Source organism: Poecilia reticulata, linkage group LG15 (assembly GCF_000633615.1).
Source record: "Poecilia reticulata strain Guanapo linkage group LG15, Guppy_female_1.0+MT, whole genome shotgun sequence".
Taxonomy (NCBI): Eukaryota; Metazoa; Chordata; class Actinopteri; order Cyprinodontiformes; family Poeciliidae; genus Poecilia; species Poecilia reticulata.
Genome location: NC_024345.1, coordinates 15,585,067 through 15,599,791, shown reverse-complemented (window position 1 = coordinate 15,599,791; position 14,725 = coordinate 15,585,067). Strand labels below are relative to the sequence as shown.

General features: G+C 38.8%; 2 protein-coding genes across 3 annotated transcripts in view; both read right to left on the bottom strand.

Moving 5' to 3' along the window:
• Positions 1–259: 259 nt before the first annotated feature.
• slc18a3a (solute carrier family 18 member 3a) lies at positions 260–2,796 on the bottom strand. The gene has a single exon (XM_008429539.2). The coding sequence runs from the start codon at positions 2,343–2,345 to the stop codon at positions 783–785; it is 1,563 nt and encodes a 520-aa protein (XP_008427761.1). The 5' UTR covers positions 2,346–2,796; the 3' UTR covers positions 260–782.
• An 8,342-nt stretch (positions 2,797–11,138) lies between these two features.
• rgra (retinal G protein coupled receptor a) overlaps positions 11,139–14,725 on the bottom strand; it is a 10,140-nt gene continuing 6,553 nt past the window's right edge. For both annotated transcript variants that reach the window (XM_008429538.2, XM_008429537.2), the window contains 2 exons: positions 13,158–13,271; positions 11,139–12,389 (listed from right to left, as the gene is read on the bottom strand). In XM_008429538.2, coding sequence (XP_008427760.1) covers positions 12,246–12,389; positions 13,158–13,271 — 258 coding nt within the window. In that variant the 3' untranslated portion in view covers positions 11,139–12,245. The remainder of the gene's footprint in view (positions 12,390–13,157; positions 13,272–14,725) is intronic.

The window sequence follows — 14,725 nt, the reverse complement described above, 5'->3', positions numbered from 1 at the left end:
TATGATATAGTGTGCTATATTATCAATTCTTTCAAGTCAAGAGGTAGCAAATGTTTCTTCTAAAAAAATACAAAAAATGTATAACATGAAGGCATATAAGGGTTATATATATATATAACCCTTAAATGCCTTCATGTTATACATTTTTTGTATTTTTTTAGAAGAAACATTTGCTACCTCTTGACTTGAAAGAATTGATAATATAGCACACTATATCATAATCGAGGTTACTGCACAAATAAACGACGTAAAACATCGGTATCGTTCACATATTGTTCTTTTAATGTACATGAATATACATGTATGTACAGTCACAGATCATTTCAGGCTTTGCATTCCAGAAGCACACAATTCATTTAAAATGAGAGTGTAAATACTCCACAAGAGGCAGATTTCCAGGTAATTCCCGTACTTCTGCCCTTCAACACACTAGTTTGCATATTTCATTCATAAGCAACATGATTACAGATGGCATTTAAAGACGCATACATTATATTTCCTTAAAACACGTTTGCACTATATTCCCTGAAGAGTCAGATTCTGTTACAGTGATCAGAAGATGAACAGACATTAATCTCACCATTTTTTTTTTCCATTTTTACTAAATTCCCATTTTAAAACAAAGTTGCGACCACTTGATGGGACAAAACCCACAGGTATTGTCGCACGCTGATATATTTTCACAATCTTAATCAAAACGTATACACACATTGGCACTTATTTTAAAATTTCACATACAGCTTAAAGGTCTTTATTTATTTTATTTCTTTCTTTCTTTATTTTTACGCGTACTCTCCTCCTGATGATTCCTCCTCCGAGTGCGAGCGCTGGACAAAAGTCTCGATGCCGCTCTCATCAGTAGTCGTGCACAGACCTTTTCTCTTCTTCTCCCGTTGTTCCATCTTAATCGTGTCGTACAGACCCGTGGGGCCGTCCTCCAGCAGCATGTTGCGCTCTGAGAAAGAAGGCTTCATCTGCGTCACGTTCTTCAGAAGAAGCAGCGCCGGCGCGTAAAGGACGTTGGCGAGCCCCATGCCCAAGTTCAGCTGAACGAAGCCCAAGTCGTGCACGATCTGACCGGCCACGATGGGCCCCAGGGCGTAGGCGACGCAGTAGGAGATGTCCGCTATGGCGTACACGCTGCCGTACACTGAGACGTGGCGCACATCTACGAGGAAGCCCAGCGTGGGCAGGAGCGCCGTGTCCACGAAGGCGATGCCAAAGCAGATACCGCACAGCGGGATCATGAGCTGCCCGAAGTTCTTGCAGGCCGGCACCGTGCAGGAGCTGGCCCCTATGAACACCATGCCTATGGCCCCGTAGAACCACTGAAGGTGAGGGTACTTGGCCGCAAGTTTCACAGTGAGATACACCCCTAACACATGCGGGAAGAACGCAGGGAACCAAGTCATGCCGATCTCCCACTCGCTGGCGTTCATGTTTTCCTCCATCCAATTTGCGATGGTTGGCTCCAGGAAGGCGAGTGGTATGTTGCAGACGATCAGAGCTCCCGCCACCACAGCTATGTATGGGTCAATCATCAGCTTGTAGATCGGGGTGCCCACGGGCATGGTTTCCCTCTCCCTGTTGGAGAAGGGCTTGAGCACAACCAGACACAGGACTCCATCGGTGAGGCAGATGCAGGCCAGGATCAGAAAAGGCGCCTGCTTTCCCGCAAACTCATACAGGACCCCTCCGAAGGGCGGTGCGACCAAACTTCCGAAAGAGATGAAGGCCAAGGCGATGCCCAGGGCTTTGCTTCGCTCAGACTCCTCCGTGTACTTGTCCGCGATGAGAGCGATCCCTGAGGTGTCCGCGAAAGCCGAGCCGAGGCCCTGGATGCTGCGCGCCAGGAACAGGGTCGCGTAGTTCTCGGCGAAGGCGAAGGTAAGGGTGGAGAGGAACATTATGTTGAGCCCAATGAACAGCGGGATGTCATAGCCCACCCTGTCTATGAAGGTGCCGCTCAGCGGGTTCACCAGCAGCTGCAGGATGGCCTTGGAGGCGAACAGGACGCCTATCTGCAGGTCGAAGTTCCCCTCGGCCGCTCTGTGGATGGTGCTGTTGGTGGAGTTGGTGTGCCGCGCAGCAGCTGGCTGTTCCTGATCCGCTGCTTTCTGCAACCCCTCCAGATAATCGGGTATAATTGGCACAATTACCATGTAAAGCATGTTGTCTAATAAAAGTGCAACACACACTATTACGAGAATTACGCGTTTCTGTCGTTCTGGGTTTTGGATAACGTTGCCCAGCTGTTTAGTTCTTTCGCCCATCTGGGACAGTTTTGAGGCGGCAGATTGTGCCACATTAGTAGCTTGCTCCTCCGTGATCCCCTCTGGCTCCATGATTTTTTTTTCTTCTTCTCTTTTTTTGATGTAAAAATTCTTCTCCCCGAGTTTGCTTTTACAGAATTACGCACATCTGCTCTGCCTCTGCTTCCCCGATGAACTAAATAACTTTCCGCTCCTTTACCTCTTCTCTGCCCCTTGCGCTGTCCTTTCCTCGGACGCCTTCTTCCACTTCCGTGACTTGGACTCGTTTTATCACCATTCCCTCTTGTTGCTTCATAGCCTCACATCCCGTCAGGTGACGCGCGGGTTCCGGACTCCAAGACTCACAAGTTGAGGGTTTCATCCGTAGCGCAGCGGCTCTATCGGCGGTCCGTTTTTTTTGCTGCTGCGCCCCGCCGGCTCCCGGTCGCACCCAGCTGTCTCCAGCCACCTGTAACACGCTGAGCTAAGTCATCATTTCACATCATCCGGGTTCGGCTTTTGTCGGCTGATGGAAGGAATACACACAGCTGCTTGTTGACTCCCATAGGTGTCCCCCCCCCAGCCCCTCCCATCTTGATCCATGGCTGTGACGCACCGTCCTGCTGCTCTCCAGCAGATCTTTTATGCTAATTAAACACAAAATCCCGAGTGCGCACTGCTGTCCAGTCAGTCGCATCAAAGCAGAGCTGCAGATGCTTTTTCAGGAGCATTTTTTTTTTTTCGTTAAGAAGTTAAAACGTCTTATACAGCAGCAAACATAATTGATTATTTGAGGCAATCTAGAATGGATATATAAGAGATATAAACAAGCTTGTAGTTAAGAATATAACAACAAAACGTAAGCAAAATGTACACAGATCAATTACGGAGACGTATCTTTTCAGCACCACACGCGAGTGGACAGCTCCAAAGTTATTTCTTTCTTCTCCCGTTCTCCTGTCGGACAAGAGGGATTCCAGTTTGTGCAGAACTTACTTGGGGCATCAGTCTGTCGTAACTTTATTAACAAAAAAACAAAAAAAAAAAAACAACTATAAACTCTTGGATTTTTATTCCGTTTGTGAATTATGACCAATCAAATATCTCCCACATCTGAAAATGTAATTATTTAAATCTTACACATTCTTCTTGCCTTTTAACACGTATTTTTCTCGAAAAGTCTGTTACTTTATAGTCTGCGCCTTTCGCAGAGGCCCTAACATAATGTTTTCCAAGGTTCTGGAAACCTTTGGCTTGAGATTGGGTTCGTTTTCAGATAACAGAACCAAAAGCCACAGCAGAATTTTAGGAGTTGAATTAGATATGATGCTAAAGTTGAAATATCCTAATCTTCCTTAGGATGTTTTGTTTTCAACATACCAGAAATCCATAGATTTGATAACAACACTCTTTCGTTAGCTTCAGAAAAGTAGTAGCGTGGTGTTCATGGTTTAAAAAAATTATAGCCTTTGTTTTAAACAGAAATATGCGAACTTGGCATCGTTTAGGGGAGAGAGCGGGAGTGAGTCAAAGAGGTTCAACATGAAATAACATAAAACATGAAAGAACGTAAAATAACCGCTCCAACTAATGAAAGAATATCTGTTCTTCTCTGAGGTTCATGCCTAATGTATATTGCACAAAACACTGTTTCCATCCATCCATCCATCCATCCATCCATCCATCCATCCATCCATCCATCCATCCATCCATCCATCCATCCATGTGTATTCTTGAATACTCCACTCACATACGAGTTTAAATGCTTTTCTACACTGCCATCTACTGACACAAACAGGCATATGCAGCTGTTGCTGAATCTTTTTTTGTGTGATTCCCTGAGCAAGTAGTGACGGATTTTGCAAACTTTTACTGCCTCCGTTTTTGGTATTGACTTTTTGGATCGGAAATGACTTTATTTGCTTAATTAAAAATAATTTAAATCCTGTGCAGGAGTCACTTATTAGTAAATTTAGTCTCACTATGAATCCAGTTGTTCTTCGGAGGTTTCAGAGGTTGCTTAGAGAACATTGGGGGGAAAAAAACAGCATCTTGAAGACAAAGGAGCTCAGTAGACAGATAAGCGCTGCAGAGTTTAAAGCGCCATTAAATCAAAAATACTATTCGAACTTCTCTGCAGCACTATTCAATCCATGTAAACTTACTTTGTCGCACAAGAAAGACATTGATCAGATGAGCGTTTCATTGGGTGGAGGAATGTGCTAATTAGACAATTTGTGTCTTTCTTTTTATTAGAGACAAGGAAGAAATCCTGAGACTGTGGTGATGACAGACAGATCAAGAGAAACGATCCCAGCAGAAAACCTTCTAGCAACTTAAACAGCATTAACACACAAACATAGATAAAGTGAAATCGTTTAGGCCAAATCATATTCATGAGTTGGAATGGTAAACATCCTGTGATAAGAGCTGAAAAGGAATGATGTTCACAGATGCTTTTCATTCATAAATAACTCACTTTCATAGTAAATTCTGAATAATTTATTGGTCTTTGGACAAGAAAGGAACAGGCTGGGCTTGATAACACAAAGACATTCAAAAAGATCATATAAATGTGAGAGGTGAATTATGTACATAAAACCATGGGAACCAGATAAAGAGAGGCAGGAGCATTTTCTTATCATATGGGCAAAAATAGCATAGAGTGGGATAGAATAGAAATATCCTCTATTGGGGAAATGTGGGTGTCACAGCAGCTCGTTGAGATAAGTGAATATTCAGACAAAGGTAAGAGAAAATGAAAAATAAGAATAAAACACTCCATCTTAAAGACAAATTTACAACATAAGGTTTAAAAAAATATACAGCTGAGTAGGTTAATATAGAGAAGACAATGTACAAGAAAAATGTTTATATCAATCTAGGAATTATTCAGTTTCCATATGTTCATTGAATTTAGCATCAGCCTCGTTTGAAGCAAAAGGAGTTGAAGCAGGGATTTGTGTACACATATTTTCTGAAACACCAAGGAGTAAACAAATAGGTTTCAACACCTATTTTGTTAACTTGCAGATCCACTTGATAAAAGAAACTATTTATTGTTCAGCCACCAGATGTCCTCATACCCCTTTTATTTCCAGTCATCACGTTATTGAGTTTTTATTAGTTGAGTAAAGCATGCGGAGTTAGGGGGAGGAGGGGGTGGCATAGTGAGGGGACCGGTTGGGGAGTGGGAGGCTTTCTGTCATCTGGCACTTATTTGTGTTGGTCAGTGGGTGAGTTTTTTTCTGGACAGGTCACAAGTCTATCACAGTGCAGCGCAAACACACACGTAACTTTGTTATAGACATTGACCTCATGCCTTATTACTTAGTGATATTTAAACTTCTGGAATAAAACATTTGCATTCGACCTGAGCAAAATGAGTGTGTTCTAAACTGTAATCAACTTATCCTAAGTGGGCCTGGAAAATATTTTGCCTTAGTGACAAAATTAGATTTCATTCCCACACACTATCCTTAAGTTTCTGTCCCATTCAGATCAGTGGACGGGTGTTTGGAAAATGGTAGACTTGTAAAAAAAGCGGTAGCGGAAAGGAGTAAGCCAGAAACTTCCCCGACTATGTTTGTCGGCATCCACAAAAAAACAAACCACGATTCAGATCGTGGCTTTCCCCCCCATAAAACGTTGTGTGACGTGCACAAGTTAAGACCCGGCTAATAAATCCTGGGATTCAAACCAAAAAGGAGGCTCAACAGGTTCCTGTTTTATTTTTAGACCAAATGTTACGTCAGATGGCGAGCAGCTTTGATAATCACATTTTGTTTCCCTCGGTGAACGTACTGAAGCTGGAAAGCTTACAGGCAGAGCCATGAAGGTCCAAACTCCAGCATTGGCTGCTGGTTCACCCAGGAGGCTGCCCTGGACTTAATCTCTTTGTATCTCAAGCACAGGCACGCATACACTCAGAAACGAGACAGATAAACAAATGCATTCAGTTTATAAACCTTGCTAGATTTTTTTCTTTTTTTTTTTATCTTTCGTTTTTTTTTTTTTGTTTTAATGAATCTGCCCTGATGTGATTTGAAGCTTGTTCGGGGAGATTCAAGATAACCATGTAATCATGAGCATTTGCCAAAGTATTAATTTCTAGCAGCCAGGCAAAAATCCCCGACCCACAGCAGCCAACATGCAGCCTGGACATGTCATCAAATATTAAGTGACTAGCCGAGGGATCACAGTGTTTGGTTGTTTTTAATGGCCTGGGATGTTGAACTGAACAGTTTTAAAGAGAGAGGATTAGAATATTGTTTGGTACATCAAAAAAGTAATAAATAAATAAATTATTGTACTTTTGCAAGCAGAATCAAAAATGCTAGCTCAAAGTCCATAGATTCTAGAATGCTTTTGAGTAAAAATAAAATAACATGATATATTAAAACAAAGTACTCACTGAACACATAAAACAGAATAAAAAAATGCTAGCTCAAAGTCCATAGATTCTAGACTTCGCAGATTCTCTGGACTGACTTGGGATCAGCTGTGCTCAGCTCTAGAATTGATTTTCATGTGGCTGCTTTCCAAGAGATACTGAATGACTGTGCATGTATCTGCTGTTATATAATCAGCTTCACATCAAACAGTCCCTATCACAGAAGGAGACTTTGGTAAACCTGATGCGCCAGTTTGACATTTCACCTCATTTCATCGTGACCGTTTCAAGCCTGTCACGAGGTGTTCCAGATTAAATCAGATTATAATTTTTTTTTTTTTTTCAAAAAAGATTTTGCAACTCAGTTTAAAAACTGATTTATTTATTTTTTCTTTATTGTAAAGTAACAGGGTCCATTTCAGTTTTGGAGGAAATGTGATTTTCAGCATATGCAACAAATTATTTCATTATCGTGCTGTTTAATGGCAGAGCTGGGTTACTCTGACATGGTGTTTGACAAGCAAAACAATATCAATAACTCAATGCAATCAATGCTAATACCACAACATGACCTCCACATTGATTGGGCTGATGATGGAATGCTGTTTTCTCTGCTCATCGCCCAGAAAGTGGCTCTCATTCATGCTGCTTCGTTTTTCCTTCTCGAACAGTCCTCTCTACCTCCCTCAGATTCCCCCCTTTCTGCAGCATTTGTGCTCATATTGCTATGTAATCCTCTCAAAAAGCCCATATGAAAACTTCATTGGTTGACCAGACATAATCCTCAGTGAACTCTAAGTACCTGAATATGTTTGATTGTAAGAGAGGGAAAGCGGATGAAAAAAAAAAGCAAACCCTGCTCTCCCGCCAGACATTCGGATTCAAAGTATAACATAATCCAGCAGTTATGTGATGTAAAATGTTAAGCCTGTATGTTTTAAATAATTAATCTCTGCGCATCATCTATGACGACACATTAATATTAGCTACTAATAATCTCCTTAGATTGTTTTTTCAAAATTTTTTATCAATAACTTAATAAAGTGTCTAGTTTTAAAATCTTAATTCCATAGTTTAGAGTTTGTAAAAAAATTTTTTATTTCATATAAAAGAGTAGGCATGCCTTTAAAAAATAAACTGATATTGCTGGTCTTTATTATTATTATTATTATTATTATTATTATTATTATTATTATTATTATTATTATTATTATTACTCGCAAAATGTTCTTTGAATCCCTGAAACTCCAGTGAATAGTGACACTTAACACTTCAGGTTGATGTGGTCAAAGTCCTGTCTCCCCAACTAACGGTGAATTGATTTGGAATATATGGAGAAGAACATACAAAATAAAATCAGGGTGCCAAGAGTGGTAGAGCAGGAGCGCTATATATGGAAACTACAGACCTCAAAGCAGCTGCTGAGTTTGACTCTCAGCTCCAGGATATTTGCAACATTTCTTTCCTTTCTGTCTCTGCCCTTCTTACAGTCCACTCGCTAATGAGTAAAGGCCACTTGTTCCACAAAATCTCTTAAAAAAACGCCCCTTCTTGTTAGTTGGTAAATACATACTGGATATATTCTACAGATAGACTTTTGTGGTTTTTATTTTACATATGCAACATTTTTTCCCAGCTTCTAGTTCTAGTTCAACTTCTTCATCAGGGAAATAAGACTTGTGACCTTTTGGAAACCTTTGCATCATATCTCAAAGCATTTTTACTTCCATGGCATGTTCATATGATTTTAAGAGAAGAGTTTGGTTTTAACTTAAAAAGTGTTTGAAGTCTAATCGTTTTTACATATATTTATATATACATATATATAAAAATACATTTATAATACTTGAGGAAAATCAAAATATATATATCTTTTAAAAAGTCTAAAATTTTAAGACTCAAACTCAGTGTGAGCCCTTATTTGAATACACAAGCGCCTCTAAGCCACTTAAAAAGGGCACAATGAAAACACGAATAGTTTCAAAAATATTCAATTGTTCTTAAATCCATAACTTAATGACCCACGCTGACTCTTGCACCCACACAAATATACAATACTGGAGCAAATCTATTTTCACCTTAGTAGCAAATGTTTGTTAGACACACCTCAACTGTATAACAAGAGAAATAGAAGCTTAGAAATAATTATTCACCCATAAACATAAGACACAAAATGTTTCCTTTTTGCCAGTGACTGCAGTACTTTATTAGAGCATTTTGTACAGACAACATCCAGTGCACATTCAAATCCCATCATACAGACTGTTATCATTGTCTGCTTTTATCATCAGATGCACATCAAAGCAACACAATAAGTAAAGATTTCACAAGATGTGACTCAGGGGCGGATCTAGCGGGGTGGCAGTTGCCACCCCAAACGAGAACCTTGCCACCCCTGTTGCCACCCCAGCTAGCGACAATGAATTCAATAAATAGTTATGGGAAATCGGACATTAAGCGCATGAAACTCTTTTTTCCCCGACAACATTGAATGCAACACAATGTAACCTGACACCTGTTGCTAAGTGGCGGGAAGTGCAGAGAGAAGGACAGAGCGCCAGCAGCAATGATGGATTCAATACGTGATTTATTGTAAGTCACACGTGCGCCATTTCTGTCCATTGAGTCAGGAATATCGGTGGTCAGGAAAATACTACAATCACGCAAAGAATCAGAACAACGGACGCAATGTTTAGTAGTTAATTCAACCATAGATAATGGTAATAAGGGCTTCAGATTTCACAGGTGAGGAAAACGTTTTAATTTAAAGAAAACATTGAACAAATGACCAGTGGGTCAGTTATACTAGCCTAACTGTTGTTAGCCTGCGACTGACTTTGATAACCTTAACATGTGCTGCGCAGTTCGGTGTGTTTTGGTTCCGTTGGCACTAAACAACCAGCCCACCACGTCATCAGTAGAGCAGCTGTTTATTAAATCAGCTAATCATCCACCGCTGTGCTCAGGCGAAAACTTATTAATAATCACAATATAGACATTAAGCCTGACAACATAATGTAACAGACTGGATGTTCTGTTTTAGTGTTTTTGCTACGTTTTTGTGTGGGACATGTTTGTTTTTTTGGTGTTGATTCCCCTGATCGGTAATCTCTGCTCTATGCTCGTTGAGCTGTTGTCTGTCCGTTGCCATGGCAACGGGTCCGCGTAAAGCCGACACACAGAGTGAGAAAAGGCAGAATAAAAGTTGTTGAAGCTATTTTTCCTTTATTTCTTTATCCATTTGAATTTTGTTACTTTATTCTTAAATTTCTATTTTTTGTATTTCTTACAGAGTTTATTTGTAGGTTGATAATTGTTGATTTTATTTATTTTTTTTGTTTTATTATTTTCTTAATTATTTTCTAAATTTAGACAGGAAGTAATGTGGGCCAGTCCACTTTCTATAAGTGCAGGGGCCTGGAGAAGGACCAGCAGGCATTTGGGTTTGGGGCCGATGGTTTTTAAGAGTGGTAGCATGAGAACAAATRAAAGTTTGATCTCTGTAATTGTTTGGTGAAAGAGGAAAATAAATCATCAACAACAATCAATAAGTTTGGACATTGAACCTTGTTTTGCATGTGTCGAGAAACTTGACCCCAGTGCCTTAGTAGTGGCTTGGTGGAACTTTTATTGGATGTTTGGCTTTGCGAACAGTCAGAAGTGGTTCTGTTTGGTTCTTCACCTGTTTATCAGTTTTATTGTACCTTTATTGTGGCGCCGCTGCTATTAATAAAACAATACAACAAAACTGAGCTAATCCCCTGTGTTCTAAAAACATGGTGATATTTATAACGGTTGTCAAACTACGGCTCCTACAGAATATTTAAAATAAAACGATTGACCAATATAAGTAGGTATTCGTCCTTTCTTGTATCTTGACAGAACTAACAGAAACTAAACTGTTTATAGATTTATATCATGGAGAATTTATCAAACATCAGTTTTCTAATCTTTATTTTAAGTCGTATTTAATAGATATATCGAATAACAAATGATGGCGCTACTAATATTTTTGTGACAGATTTCTCCTGGTCCTGTATTGGGATAACATGGTTTTCTGGACACAATGCATGTCAATTGATATGCGTATCAGTAATACATATCAATTAGCAGGAGTATGAAAGACGTGAAAATAATTAACTATACTACATTAAGAAATTGTATTTAAGTCTCGGTGCTACATGAAGCTCATTTTGAAACAATGCAAGTTAAAAACAATATTTCATATTGTTTACTTAAAATCTATTTAACGTATGTTAAAAAATATCCATCTTTTATTCAAGGTCAATGACTTCCATTGACGTGTTTACCCAGCTGTACATGCTTTGTAACGCTAAATATATCGAAACGATCTGAATACTTGGTTTTTAAAACCTACTGTATGAGTTTTGATTATGTAATAACCAGTAAATAACAGTGTGTTTTTATAACATTGCACTTGGACAACTTTGCAAACTAGAATTTGTGTGCAGAAACAAAAGTGAAAAAACAAACAAACAAAAAAAAAATATTTATTGATGTTTGAAGGTCAAAATGATGATAAACATGGCAATTAATCGTGTGACACACTGGAGCACATTAAAGCACAAAAGAACAACCATTAGGTATGATGTGTTCTGGCTCAGCTAATGTAATAAATTCTTTCGAATTGGTTTTGCTGCTTGCCTGAACTCTGTCTTTAAAATAAGTATGTGAATGTCAAACTAAGAAACCTTCCCAGTTAATTTAATGGTTCTTAATCATTTCTGATCTTATCATTGTGTGTGTGTGTGTGTGTGTGTGTGCGTGTGTGTGCATGCATGCGAATGTGTGTGTGTAGGCATTGAAAAATTTAGATTTTGTTTAGAGGACTATTGCATTTTCACCCTGAATATTGAGATCAGTCAAAGAGCGGAAAAAAATAGCTGTGGCTTTTGCACATATTTTCATGTTTACAAAAACATAAAAATAAATTAATTACCATTTTGGATCTCTTTTGACTCCCTGACATCAAGATAAAACTTATTTAGCTAAAATTAGATTATTTTGGGGATATTTCCTCCTCGGCCACAGATAACATGATCTACTTTTTGCAACACAGTAGTTCTTCCACAATGAAGAAAAGATCCAGAACGAGTGTCTGTGCTGAAATGATTGCTTGTTTATGTTGTTTGTGGTGAAGTGATGCACGTTGGTAATCTGTTTTGCATAAAGGGGTTTGTAACTATGCTTTGCTTAACTGTAATTTAATTTAATTTATTATGTCGTGCAACAACCACATTTTGAACATTTTGGGTGAAACTTGTACCAAAAATAAATAGAATGAGGTAAAATTAAAGCCATGCATGAACTGTTGAAATTAAATTAAACCAATAAAACACAAACGTCATGATACAAAATGAGACACATTGACTGTTTTGCTGAAAAACAACATGATATATATATGATGACGACATATTTTTAGAATATTTCCAGCTTCACATAAACACAGTGGCAGAGGTGATGCAGGAGCAAACCCAGAGCAGATGTAAAGCGTACGAGAGGCAGACGTTCACACTGCTTACGACACATTGTTACAGTACAGACTCCCACAGACAGAAACATCTACAACAGTAAGCAGTTTATTTGGACTTATTATCAATTTGAGGCACAGCAATCTTTTCCCCTGTTAGAAGCTGCCAAATGCCTCCTCTGTAGTTCTCATTTCCCAGAGCGTACAGAAGAGGATTAAAGGTGGGCGAGGTCTTAGCCAGGATAGGAGCGATCTGTGGAGACAAACGGAACACGAATATCAGAGCCTCGGAGATGTCGTGTGTTAATTTGTTGTACATATGTGCAAAAAAATGTAATTGCTTGGATTTCATAGATGCCTTAGATGAAGAAATACTTGAAGAAAAAAAAAATTGAATTCACTCAGATTCTATATTTTAGGTTGATTCCATAGATTAGGTTGCATGTGGCTCTTTGGATATTGGTCTTAATAGCATTGGAGCAAACTAATGTTTTGAATATAGACAGAAACACATGCAAATTTTAGCAATGTTTCAGCTTTTTTCATGGAATAACATCACTGAATTTCTACAACAGAGTGACACTGAAAGTATATTTTTTGTTATACTTTTCTTGTCTCCAGGTTGAAAACTACATGTTTTTTTTTTTTTTTTTTTTTTACACAATTTTTCCCAAACATCAACATCCCCTTAAAAATGTATTCATTCTCTTTCTGCAAAAACAATAATAATAAAAAAAACCCTGTTTCTCGTTGCATTAAAAATTAAAAACCAAAACTTAAATTGTGTGCTGTATGTGTTTTAATGACTACAATTCCCTATGGTAGATATTTATCAAAAACTGTAAGTTGTCGTTTTTTTTTTTTTTTCAAAAGGTCAGGCAATTTTTGTAGCTCTAAACAAGTTTCAGGGTAAAAAAAAAAATGCTCAAGACCCCTGAATTAGAGTTATGACCTTTCAGATTAACAGTCTACTTGGTGAGTACGTCCCATTTGAAATACAAAACAGCTCACGCCATCTTACCATCCTCAGCTTTGGTGAGACGAGGGTTGCATTCTCCACGGCAGCATAGAAAGCCAGAACACCGTAGGGCCCCCAGCAGAATAGCAAAGTCTTCAGAGGAGTGTTGGGGTTAAACTGCAGGTCGATAGTAACAAAAGCATAAAAATGGAGAACTCAAAGCCTCAGTTGAAGAGTGATTTGTTAGCCATTCGGCTAGAGGGGCTTGGGGGGGGGGTCAAGGGAGGGAGGGATGCAGACAAGAATGCTATTCATCATGGGATTTTCCTTCTAGCAGGCTGGAATAATCACATGCCTGGAATAATGTCTGAGAGAACAAAAGTATGTGTTAAGATCATTGCACCAAACATATGACAACTGAAAAAGCCAATGAGTGAAGGGAGAGGTTGCTGTAATACTAGTGTCAATGTGTCAATGGAGATGTTATTCTCAGCTCCACTTTATCTAATGGTTCTAATTAAACGTTTTGCTTCATTGAAAGCATTTTTTTTTCACAGTGCAAAAATCCTAAACATGAGACTTTAATAAAGTTCTGTGGTTTAAAGTTACATTTGGCATTTCAAAATCAGTCTCTCTTCCCTGTATGCATGAACATGTGAACCTTTGAACCTTGTGGGACCCTTTGCCATAGTCATAGTTGCAAGTTAATGTACAATAGTAAGCATGTGATGAAAAATTACTTTGCTCATTTTTACTCCTAGCACATTGCAATGAGAGTGTCCGCTGCAAGTTCAGGCAACTGTGAGTAACGGGCTTATGCAACATAACCTGGGGCAACCTGATTCAACCCATGCAGATGTCTTCTACTCAACCTGGTATATTCAGAGTTTGTGTCAGTGAAGCCCTGATCTCCCCCTGAGGCAACAACTCTTATATATTACACTGCATGCCTTTTATAGCTTGATTAGTTACTCTGACTAGAGTCCATGTGATCAAAATGCCTGACACCGAGGATTACTCTGATTTCTTTTCAAAGCAGACAGACATAAGCTATATAGTGCCTGTTTGTGAAGATTTGCTTAGCAGTTACTATTGTTTCATTACTTGCAAAATGACTTTTGGATTTAAGTCATTTTATGCTCTTTCTGCTCTGTCTGTGCTGATGAAGATAGATTTCTTGAGAAATAATTTAGCTGTGGTCGATTACATTCTTCCTTACTTAGAATAAATTCAGATTAGTAGGGCATGAAGCTATCAGCTAATCCAAAGGAAGCCAAGAACATCAATTCCAATCTCAAAGGCATCAGCGGTGGTTTATGTGAATGTTATTTTGTCAATCTTAGTATGACTATCACATTTGCAATGAGCAATTATTTACACAGAAGCTGATGATGACAAGGTAAACAGATGTAGGACATCGGGCTCCACCAACAATTTTCCTGTGTGAAACATTTACTGAGAATCGAACATGTAAGGTATTTCTTCAAAGTGTAACCATCTATTATAAATTAAAAATTATGTAAAAATAAATGTGCTAAAAATGCTCTATTTAAAAAGAAAACAAACATCAGAAATCATAAACCTCTATGACGATTTTACACACTGGAGTTGCTTTAATGGATGGTATATAT